The sequence below is a fragment of the Trichomycterus rosablanca genome, chromosome 24 (genome assembly GCF_030014385.1).
Source record: "Trichomycterus rosablanca isolate fTriRos1 chromosome 24, fTriRos1.hap1, whole genome shotgun sequence".
NCBI lineage: Eukaryota > Metazoa > Chordata > Actinopteri > Siluriformes > Trichomycteridae > Trichomycterus > Trichomycterus rosablanca.
The window spans coordinates 19,050,196-19,062,227 of NC_086011.1; the positions used below are offsets into that span (position 1 = coordinate 19,050,196).

Consider the following 12,032-nt stretch of genomic DNA (forward strand, 5'->3'; position numbering starts at 1 on the left):
AACATTTCTAAAATAAGAAATATACTATCTGTTAATGACGCCGAAAAACTGATCCATGCGTTTATAACTTCTGGGTTAGATGATTGTAATGCTCTTCTAACTGGATGCTCTGGTAGATCCATAAACAAACTCCAGTTAGTTCAAAATGCAGCAGCTCGAGTGCTAACTAGAACTAAAAAATTTGACCATATTACTCCTGTTCTATCATCTCTACACTGGCTGCCAGTTAAATTCCGCATTGATTACAAAATACTTTTACTAACTTATAAAGCGCTACATGGTCTGGCTCCACAGTATCTGAGTGAACTTATTAATCACTACAGCCCAGCGCGTCCACTTCGTTCACAAGATGCAGGGTTACTTATAGTTCGTAGAATTAAAAAGATCACGGCTGGTGGAAGAGCGTTTTCTTACAAAGCTCCACAACTCTGGAATAATCTTCCTGCCTCTGTTCGGGATTCGGACACAGTCTTAATGTTTAAGTCTAGACTGAAAACATATTTATTTTCTCAGGCTTTTGATTAATATAGACAAAGGCGCAGAGCTTGGGGGTTCTTGGTCATAGAAACTTGTGGTGATCAGGGATGTTGGGTTGCTGTCGTTCTGCCTCTCTTGTCCGATCACTCAGGTTTGATGACGGTGGGGAGATGGGCGCTGATGTCCTGTGAAAGCCTTCATGACCTTGTTACCTGCTCGCTCTCCCTTTTAGTTCTGCTGTAATAATTAGGGCTGCCGGAGTCTAAAACTCTCTGTAAAACTGTTTGTCAACTAGCATTGTACATTATTAACTACATTCTCTGTTGTTTTACTCCGAGGGCGTTCTGATGGAAACCTGTTTACCCGCCGAGGTTAAGGATTAAAGTCGAGACTGCCGGGACAACGATGCTGCTCCTGTCAGATGTGACGGGTCTGGAGTAATTGCAACGACAAGAAATCACTACAGACTTTATTGAAGACTAGAGCGGATAACAACTCTATTATTATTTAATTGTTTATTTATCTATTTATTACCAGTTATGACTTTTAGATAATTTAATTCTGTGTTTGTATGATTTGTGTAAATCGTGTATTTATTTAAAGTATCCTCCAGGCCACCCAAGAAGGACCTGCTGAGTCTGGTTCCTCTCAAGGTTTCTTCCTGTAATTTTCAGGGAGTTTTTCCTTGCCACAGTCGCCCTCGGCTTGCTCAACAGGGGTTTTTGTATCTGTTGGTCCTGGATTTTGTAAAGCTGCTTTGAGACAATGTATATTGTAAAAAGTGCTATATAAATAAAGTTGACTTGACTTGACTTGACATAAGCACACACATCAGTGTTCTGTTCAAATTCACTACATTTCAGCACTGGTTAAATTCATGGGTTATATTAAAGGATTATTTATGGGTTGAATTGAAATCTGGGTGGTTAGAATCAGACAGCAAGCCTGAAATACGGTGGTCATGAACTAAAGAAAAAAATCTTCAAGATTCTTCAGCTTTCAGACCCTTTTAGACACAGCCAATCGTATCTGTGTAGGCCAACTGGTCGACAACACAGCTGAGATTTGAACTTGCGAGACCTTGTCTTTTTTATATTAAAATTGCTAAGTGTGACTGTGTTTCTTTTGCTAACCAATGATGTAAATAATGTAAATGAAGGCGACCTAAATGTTCAACATTACCAAGAATACTTATAAATATGGAAGAGTAAATGAGCATGTATATTTAATCATGCATACAGTAAACACAAATCACATTTTAATAATTAAAAAATATGCATATAAAAGCATTTATGAATTCTCTTACCTTTATTTTTTATTTTCCTCCTAAATGGCTAGTCTGTATTTTTATTCTGCACTTCTTGTATCTTGCAGCAGGTGGCACTGTCTGATCGCTTTTCTCTCTCTTTGGCAGGAATTGGAACGTCTTCAGAGTCTCTGTGGCCAGCAGACTCATGTCAGGCAGGTATGTAGTTGTGTATTTGTGTATATACAGTGATAAAGACACCTGAAACGTTACATTATGCTGTACGTGTGTAAAATGTGGCCCCAAGTGTCGCGCTGTAAGTTTTTTTATTGTGCAGTTGTTTATGTGAACACGTTACATGGTCCCGTCCCAAAATTCATCCAGTTCCTTCTCAGCGGGATCAGCAGGATCAGCTTTCGGGAGACATGGCAGTGAGGAGCTGCTCGAGTTTGTAAGCGAGTCTCTGTTTCTGCGCATGCTCGTCCCGTCTCAGAGCCTGCGCTACCTGCACACAGCCACAAGAGGGCAGGAGAGGACAAACAAATCATAAACATCAGTAATGCTTAGAGCTGTTCAGGGCGTTCAGTACATGCTTTATACAGACAGATCAGGGTCGCTGAGGGTCCGGGTAGACCCCCCCCCCCCCCCCCCCCCCCAGGGACCATTTAGAATTGCACACAGTAACACAGAGAACATACCAAATTCTTCACAGACAGAATTTAGAGATAGGGTTCAAAGTGTCTGTGATCCGTAATTATCGGAATTTAAAGTTGATTTGTTCAGCTCAATAATTATTTATTGCTAACAGGTAAATCAATTGTATAAAGGACCTGCAGCACGAGTTTAGGGAAGGCCCTTTCCTGTTCCAGCACGACTATTAGGACATAAAGAAAAGCTCATTTTAAAGAAACTCCAGTGTCCTGCACAGAGCCCTGACCTCAGCCCCACCCAACAGCTCTGGGATGAACCGGAACATTAATTGAGCCTTTCTTGATCAACAAATATAGCACTCTTGATTAAATGGGGCACAAATTCCCATGAAATTTTTGCTATTACCCTATTTCTTTTAGTTTTTCATGCTCTTAATAATTCTTTTTATAAAGTAGTGTACATTCTAAATTGTAGTGTATATTTTACTATATTTTCTTTTAATTTTTCACGTTCTTAACTTTTTATCTCTCTTGTTTGAATTTCATGTTCTTAGTTGTAACTAAATGTTTGCAAGAAGTCTTTCTGAGATTCTAGATCTCAGGAATGTTTTAATGCTTTTAATTAATTTTTTTTTTCCTTATGTAAAGCACTTTGAATTGCCACTGTGTATGAAAGGTGCTATACAAATAAACTTGCCTTGCCTTACACAGACTTACTCTAAAGTCTTGTGAGAAGCTTCTTAGTTCTAGATGAAAAGATCACACAGCTGAGGCTCACGCTCAGGCATCCGAATACTTTTGGCTATATAGTGTATATGCTGCTCAACTTCAGCAGGGAAGTATTCAGATACAGAACGAGTTAGAACGGACCCATACGTGCCCCTCTCTCACCTCCTGGCTGTACTTTCGGACGTAGCCGTAGAGCTCGTGCAGAGCGCCGAGCGTGTTGAAGTCGTTCGAGTGGACGCGCGCCTGCTCAGCTAAATACGCGTTCATGTCCTGATCGCTGATGGACGGCAGGCGACTTATATCTGCATAGTACCTGTGAGAAGAGAGAACAGGACCACATAGAGGTCACTCTGTTGAAATCACGGTCGGGTGTCCGAATACTTTTGGCCGTGTGGTGTAGCTTCTAACAGCCGTACTCACCGCTCCACCCAGCTCTTGTAGTGCGGAATGTCTTTGGCGTAGAGCAGCTTGTTGGACGGAGAGTCCTTCCCGAGCCGATGCTCCGAGGTGGAACACGAGTCCATGAACGTCTGAGCCACGACGGATAAACACGAGTCTGTGATGCTGCTCTTATGGATGTCGAAGACGAACTGCGGGTTCTTGATCACGTTCACCCAGAATCGCAGAGGAAGACTGAACGAGGAAAACAACAAACATCAATTCAACAGTAAACCACCAGGAACCAAACTCACTTCTCACTCGCTAACTGCAGATAAGTCCTTTAAACTCTCAGTGTTTCATCCGGCTGGGATTAATACCCACGCCAGTCTGCTGCATGTACCACACCCACACGGGCCAACCACATGGTCTTTACCACCACCATCTCTAGCTTCTTATGGAGGATCACGCTCTTTTCTTAGTGTTAGCTCTGCACCGACGCTTCACCATCCAGCCTCCCATCATACTCAACCCCGCACCACCCGCCCAGTGGCACCACTGGTGTGCAAAATCACTGAGGTGCTCATTAGAATACGAGTACATCCGGTACTTACAAACCCCGCTTCCAGAAATGTTGGGACGTTTAGTAAAACGCAGTAGAAGAATCTGTGGTGTGTTCTATTTTCTTAAACCAGGAAGGAAAGATTTCCAAAATGGTCACAGATTCTGTAACACACTCCAAAAAAGTTGGGACGGGGGCATGTTCCTCCCTGTGTTCCTATCAATGCTTATGGAACTGAGGCCACAAATCGTTGCAGTTTTGCTCGATACGAGACTTCAGCTGCTCAACAGTCCATGCACTGTTTTCAGCAGGAGACAGGTCTGGACTGCAGGCAGGCCAGTCAAGCACACGCACTCCTTGTGTGCTGTATGAAGCCGTGTAGTTGTGACACGTGCAGAATGAGGCCTGGCGATGTCTCGCTAAAATAACCACGGACCAAAACGTTTAAGAGAATTAACAAAACTCCCAACTTCTCTGGGAAGCGGTTTGTAGATCAGCGTTCAGCAGGTGTTTGCAGATTTTGTTTGATTATTTCAGCTTCAGGTCACCAGTTAGAATGGCGGTTGGTTTCCGTCTCCGGTTCGTCTGTGCGCTCTCACCAGTTGCTCTTCCACGTGTGCCGTACGTCGGGGTCGTAGACGCCGTGTTTGTCCGCCTGCTCGTCTAAGAAGTCAAACATGTACTTGATGGCGAGCGGGAGGCAGCTGCCGCGGTTCACGGTACTGAACAGCGTCTCAAACAGATCGTCCACAAACTTCTGCAGCGTGCCCTGTAACAACAACAACAACACAGGCTGATGAGTGGAAGTAAAGCAACACCGACCGGTCTTGTGTGTTCGAGCTCATGTGTATCGACGGGGGCGGTTAGTACCTTGGTGGCCAGCAGGCGGGTCAGGTAGATCTCGGACACCATCTTGCTGCCACGCTCGGCCTCCTTCTGGTCTCCGTGTTCGTGGTTCTTGACCAAATGCCAGACCCTGACGCCGCTCTCCAGATCGGGCGTGATCATGGGGGCGCGCGAGGACGAGGACTCGGGACTGCCGGCGGCGGACGAGCGCATGGTGGCGTCTGGAGGAGAGAGTGAGCGGAACAGCGGCATGAACAGATGACGTCATGATGTTCCCCATCCAGCCCTCCCTCCATCAGGCACGGCAGAATGTGTCTGTAGAGCGCCTGAGTCGGGCTGACAGCACCGCTGACTGAACAGAGACTCACCGTATCGACTGAAGCTCCGCGGGAAGCTGGCCGACGTCGGGATGTTGTAGGACGACGTCTGCTTAGGGACCAAAGCCACCACGGACCTATCAGACACCTGCACACACACACACGTTTGTCACCGGCTCTTAACTGAACTCAGGTGACGCTGGACCACTTTTCTTTACCGCACAATAAACAGCAAAGTAAAAACATCAATAATTGATTAAGAATTATTTTCTGCTACTCGCTAACCCTCACCTCTCACCTCCACACCTCCACACCTCCACACCTCCTCACCTCCGTGGCTGAGCTGTTCTGAGCGCGTCTATAAACGGGCTGTCTTTCAAATCACTCCAGGATGATAGGCAGAGTGATCGAGTGCACTTGTGTGTGTGTGGATGACGCGGCGACTGGCCGTGTATAAGGGAGGGCAGGTCGAACGGTGTCTCTTCACACTAAGATATGACCTGAGCGAGTGGGGGGGGTCTTCATATGAAGCTTAGCATATGTGATACGACTCAAGACTGGCAGGGGATAAAAAGTGGCCACAGATTAAACACGTGTCAGAGGGGTGTGTGGTGATCCGGCTCGCCTTGATCAGATCTGGGGTTGTTAGTGTCAGCTCTCCTCAGCCAGCAGTTCTAGCAGCAGGGTTCCAGTGATAGGGGGAAGTGGATGTGACCAAATGATGTGCACTGACCTGATAGTGCATGAGTGTGTTGAGTCTTTTCCAGTCGTTTTCTATTCGAGTGGTGATGTCCTCGTCCTGCAGGACCACACGCGTCGCTCGACCCTGCCGCCATTCTGCAACACGCACACACACACACACACTTAGTGAATGCTCTTACAGGCAGTATGTAATGATCCCGGCAGCTCACACGGTAACCCAGCGAGCGCCTGACGTTCCAGAGCACAGACCGCCATACAGGCTGTTGTAACACTACCTAAGGGAGTTAATACATGAACACAAACACACAGAAAGAGACAGAAAGGACGACGCATACATGCAATATTCAGATCCATCCTATAACAGTCGTTCCTGCTCCCACGGCGCTTCATCAATAATCCAAACGCTCTCAGCGCCTCCATTACCAAAAACTCTGCACGCTCGTGACCTGAATAACAGAAATTCCAGAACATCCACTCCAGCCTCACTTTGGGTTTTTCCAATTAACCATCACGCCGGACAGTCTGCCTGACACACACACACACACACTCACACACACACAGCTCGGTCAGTGCGGTCGTACCCAGGTCCACGTCCCCCGGCCGCGGTCTCTGAGAGTACGGCACGTTCTTGTAGGCGGCGTCCAGGATTTTCTCCTTCACCTGCGTGACTGTGTCACAGTTCAGCACCTTCACCAGAAGCTCCGTCCGCTCCTCCTGGTCAGGGTCCACACAGCGCAGAGTCTGGAGGTGAGAGAGAGATCCAGATGAAAAGAGAAGCTTCAACTCAGGATCGTTTCTGTTACTGAATCGACTGTGTAGATTAAACACTCCTCACACACACACACAAACACACACACACACTCTGCCCAATAAAACACACAAGGAAAGTGGGTATAATACGTGTGTGTGTGTGTGCATCTACATATATATATATATTAATGTGTGAATATATATGTATACAGTATATATAGGTGTGAGTATAAATGTATATACGTATATATATATATATATATGTGTGTGTGTGTGTGTGTGTGTCTCACCAGTGTTGTGTACTCTATCTGTTGGCGGATGAGTTTGTCCTCACTGAGTGAATATCGAGCTTCTCCTGTTACGGCATCAATCGGACCTTTCTCCATCTGCTGCTTTATAGCACAGTACAGCATGAAGAGGGGCTCGCCCACGCAGTCCTAACACACACACACACACACACACACACACATCAAGTATGCAGATTGTGGGGGAAAGTGGAGTTGTGATGAGTGCTGGACACTAACGAGCGTTTACCTTCAAAAAGCCGTGAAGCAGAAAAGCAAACCAGTTCGTCAACATCTTCTCAGCTACTGACTCTGTCCTACACACACACACACGCACACACACACACACACACAGATGTAACACAAAGATTATTTATAGGAATAACTGACAGTAGGTGTATTTATGTTGGTACAGATTTGCCCCGTGGTCTGTACCTGCGCAGCAGCAGTTTGGGGTGGTTCTTGCTCTCCATGTTCTTGCCGATGAGCTCGGACAGAAGCTCCTTCAGCACGTCGGTGATGAACTCCAGGCGGTCGTGCAGAGCCATCATGATCAGCGACGCCACGTAGCCACGGTCGCGCATGGAGAAGGAGCGCTGCAGCTCCAGGGTCCGGAAGAACACCAGCACAAACGTCTTGTTGTTCACCAGCTGACCCAACTGCTTCAGAGCTTTCTCCACCCGCTGCTGCCCACAGCCCACCTTCATACATAAATACATTTATTAACCCTGTTAACTCATGAAGGAGAATGTGAAGGGCACTCGGGTGGCACAGGGGTACAAACAGCGCCTGCAACTGCTGCAGTTACGCCCTCTGCTGGTTGATCGATGGTGCTGCACAGAGATGGGTAGAGGGGATAATTGGGAACAGTGCGTGACTCTCCATATGCGATGTGGATCTCCATATGAACCCGGCAGTGCAGGTGAAAAGAAGCGGTCGGTGCTGCACACGTGTCGGAGGGGGCGTGTGTTAGTCATAACCCTCCTCGGTCAGGAGTGGAGGTCTGCAGCAGTAGAGAAGAACCGACCGAAATTTGATCTAGGAATCAGATATGACTAAATTGTTAGGAAAATTGTCGCTTTACCTCCAGCTCTCTCAGAACCGGATGATCGTCCATGCCGGGGAACAGGATCCTCATCACGTAGGTACGATAATCTAGGTGTGGGATTCCAGCTCGGTCCAGATCACTGGTCAGCTCGTTTATGTCCGTCTGCAGCTCCGCGAACGCTGCACACACACACACACACACACAAAACAAAACACACAGTTGTGAATAATTTCACACACTAATGCAGTCGACGCTCGGTGTGTGTGAAGCACCTCACCCTCTTTGCACTCCAGAGCCACTCTGGACTCCAGGTTGTCCATCTGCATATGAAGCCGTTTGAGCGTGAGGTCGTTCTCGTGGGACTTGCGTCGGTACGCGATCAGCACCAGAACGACGACGACGAACAGCAGGCCTCCTCCCGCCGCCATGCTGAACACGGCGGGTAACGTCAGCAGGCTGTCGGAGAGGATGCGAACCGAACCTGGAGACACATGAACACCACCAACCTGGACCTAAACGTACACAGTTAACGTACATTTACCGGCAGGGTTCGTGCTCTCAGGGTGGTTCCATCATGAGATCTAAAATTAGCTCAACCTTTGCCAAGTTCTGATGAAAAGATAAAGCTGGACTGGATCAAGCCTGGCATCACAGCTCCAGAGAAATGCAGGTTTGCCAACAGAGGAGCTGGCAAATCTTTGAGAGAGGAACTGTGATATATAGAATCACTTCCCCCTGGAGTGACTTGAAACTTAACTAGGCACAGCGGACTGTCAGTTCAGAGGAACCGACATGCCAGTCATCTGTGCCTCTATGCCCCCTCTGCTAGCCTTAACTGTCACAGCAGATGAAGTAAAGTTCTGCAACAGGGGCCAGAGGGAGCTGTTACAGTCAGTAATAAGAGTGATGTATTAAAGCCCAGGGTAAAAGGGAGTGGAGTAAGAAGGCAGTAAAACAATGATGGTGGGAGGTAAGGCAGTAAGGTGTGTGGGTAGTGCGGTGACTAGATAACGAGGCAGCGTACCGTGACTCTGTGCTGGCCGGTAAGAGTGGGCGGCTCACAAAGTAGCTGAGACTCAGACAGGGTGATGAGACAGGAAGTGTCCCCGAGCAGGACCGTGTAGTTCAGTCTGGTTCCCCCCAACGCCGGAGGAACTAAGTTCCTGCCCTACACACGAGTGAGAACAGATCGACTTCACCTTCATACCAAACACACTGCTGTACTGACCACTGGGGTGAGACCGGACAGGTTCTGGGGCGAGAACAACGTGGTCGGTCCTCACCTTAAGGATTATGGGCGAGCCGGGTTTCTGTTCCAGCACTCCGGACACACTCAGGGGTTCGATGGAAGGGTCGGGGTAATAAACAAAACCAGAGCCGCTGTAGGTGAGCAGAGTCTGGACGTTGTTGAAGACGAAGCCGAACTCGTCTGCACATTTCGCTGAGTCGTGGCCGGAGGTGGAATCAGACGTGAGGGGCGGAGCTAAGCAGCTGATAGAGGTGCTGTTAACAACCTTACACACCTGGAAGAGCAAGAGGGAATAGGATATGCTTTAGAAACAGTCTGGTAGAAGTATTAAACCCCTACCAAATACATACTTGCATACACATAATCACATATCTAAACAAAAGTATTCACACACACACACTAAATACATACTTGCATACACATGATCACTTATCAAGCAAAAATATTCACACCCCAACCAAATACATACTTGCATACACATAATCACATATCTAAACAAAATTATTCACACACACACACACTAAATACATACTTGCATACACATAATCACATATCTAAACAAAAGTATTGACACCCCACCTAATACATACTAGTATACACTCACTCACATATCTGAATAAAAGTATTCAAACCCTCATTAAGTACATACTTGTATACACATGATCACTTATCAAGCAAAGATATTTACACCCCCACCTAATACATACTAGTATACACTCACTCACATATCTAAACAAAAGTGTTGACACCCCACCTAATACATACTTGCATACACACAATCCCATATCTAAACAAAAGTATTCACACTCCCACAAAATACATTAGTGTTCGTACTGACATTGACAGACTCGTGGCTGCCGTATTTCACTCGAACCCGAGGTTCCTGCACCGTGTCCAGATTGGTTCCGGTCACCGTCAGGGTGGTGAAGCCGCTGCCAGACAAATACAAAAACACTACAGTTACAAATGGTTTCTGTAGAAAGGTTGAGGGATGAATTTGATTTGGGAAAATTAGAGGCTCAGGTGGCTGAGAGGGGCGATTCGGGTTTGAATCTCAGCGGTGCTATCAGCCGGCCTGGAAAGAGTGCGATGGATCGGTGCCTGTTCAGGGTGTTCGAAGCGCCTCCTACATTAACTTAATTCAGCTGTGAGGACCCAGACAGGCAGTCTGTTGAACACGGCGGTCAGGAACAGGACGGTGAAGGACATTCCTGTAAGGCGCCTGAAGACGCCGGTACAAAGCTCTCGGCGCACCCTGCGGCGCATGAATTAAAGATGAGGTTTCAGAGTGAACGCTTTCTGATGGCTGAAGTGGATTTGGGAAGCGGGTGGCTGTCTGAATAAGATTAGGGGAAGTGGCAGGAGGGAAGAAAGAGAGATTCGGGAGCTGGGGGGGGCATGATGTGACTGGCAAGGCTGAAAATGGATCGAACCTCTCGCACTTCAAAGAGAGTCTGATCTGATGTGGCACTGCTTTGATCTCTCCATCTTTACCTGTCTGAGCCGCGATATCAGTCTGTGTGTGTGTGTGTGTCGGCCTCGTACCGCCACGCTATCCATTTATCCATCCAACACACAGGGGGCGCAAGTGTGCCAGCAAACACCGGGTTTATTATCTCTATACATCAAAATTCAGCTACAGATCCGTCATATAAGCTCAAACCTCAGGGGCTTTAATCTGCACTACCAGCCTGAAGAACGTTATATATCTGTATATCTATACCCCCCCCCCCCCCCCCCCCCCCCCCCTTCCCGGGGCTGTTCAGCCACAATGTAATAAATCACTGATATATAGGAAATTATACGCTTTAGGGAAGGTCCTGTCCTGTTCCAGCATAGGTAAGCTCTATAAAAACAAGACACTTCAGGGTCCTGCACAGAGCCCTGACCTCAACCTCATTCAACAGCTCTGGGATGAACCAGAGCATCAGCTGATCCATCAGCGCCCAGCCATACATCTTTTGACTAAATGGGCACAAATTCCCATACACAGACACACTACATACACAAAGTCTTGTGAGAAGATCACACTGGGACCACATGCTGTTTGTGACAGTGTGTGTGTGTGTGTGTGTGTGTGTTCACCTGGCGATGCTCCACTCAGGCTCAACACTCTGCACTGTCGGATCCTCCACGTACTCGAAGCTCAGTCTGGTGTCGAGCTCGGCTCGATCCACACCGACCCGAACCTGCACCGCACCCGCCCCGGAGAGAGAGGGCGCCGAAAAGCACACGATCTCCGTAGAGCTTCGGCTTCACACACACACACATAAAAATAGTAATGAGATCCTTTTTGGCTTGTTAACAGAAACACATTTAAGATTTGATGCCTGAAACACTAAACCGCTCCACGCTGAGCAGGTGAGTCGGTAACAGGTGAGTTTCACGACCGGGTATAAAATGAGCACAAAAATATATAAGCCGAGTTCTTCATGCCAAAGATGAAAAGAACCTTCCAAACCATCAGTAAAGGTGTGTTATGTAAATCGTTGGTGCTTCAGGTGAAGCTGGGAGTCTAAAGTACAGAGATAAGTTGTTGTTAGTTGGCTGTTGTTAGCAGATTAGAAACAACAGTAATCACAGAATGGAGGTTTCAAAGTCCAACACCCAGTGTGATGTGACTAGAGCAGTATAAAAAGAGGCCCATAGTTCTGCTTCTTGTTCTTCAGCTATTCCACCACTGTATGAACCAACGATCGTGCCAATAAATTCTTCCAATCCAGTCAACTGCAATCTTTGTTTTTATTTATCATCTCATTTTATTCGTCATGGTACGAGGAGGCATCAGCGCCCG

General features: G+C 47.1%; 1 protein-coding gene across 1 annotated transcript in view; it reads right to left on the bottom strand.

Annotated features, from left to right (window-relative positions):
* Positions 1-1,687: 1,687 nt before the first annotated feature.
* LOC134301447 (plexin-A2-like) overlaps positions 1,688-12,032 on the bottom strand; it is a 17,598-nt gene continuing 7,253 nt past the window's right edge. The window contains exons 15-31 of the mRNA XM_062986132.1: positions 11,324-11,491; positions 10,077-10,170; positions 9,273-9,512; positions 9,014-9,157; positions 8,267-8,501; positions 8,026-8,168; positions 7,377-7,642; positions 7,192-7,258; positions 6,948-7,094; positions 6,489-6,648; positions 5,939-6,042; positions 5,257-5,353; positions 4,913-5,109; positions 4,642-4,811; positions 3,523-3,735; positions 3,265-3,415; positions 1,688-2,228 (exon numbers count right to left, since the gene is read on the bottom strand). Of these exons, the coding sequence (XP_062842202.1) occupies positions 2,133-2,228; positions 3,265-3,415; positions 3,523-3,735; positions 4,642-4,811; positions 4,913-5,109; positions 5,257-5,353; positions 5,939-6,042; positions 6,489-6,648; positions 6,948-7,094; positions 7,192-7,258; positions 7,377-7,642; positions 8,026-8,168; positions 8,267-8,501; positions 9,014-9,157; positions 9,273-9,512; positions 10,077-10,170; positions 11,324-11,491 (2,692 nt within the window). The 3' untranslated portion in view covers positions 1,688-2,132. The remainder of the gene's footprint in view (positions 2,229-3,264; positions 3,416-3,522; positions 3,736-4,641; positions 4,812-4,912; positions 5,110-5,256; positions 5,354-5,938; positions 6,043-6,488; positions 6,649-6,947; positions 7,095-7,191; positions 7,259-7,376; positions 7,643-8,025; positions 8,169-8,266; positions 8,502-9,013; positions 9,158-9,272; positions 9,513-10,076; positions 10,171-11,323; positions 11,492-12,032) is intronic.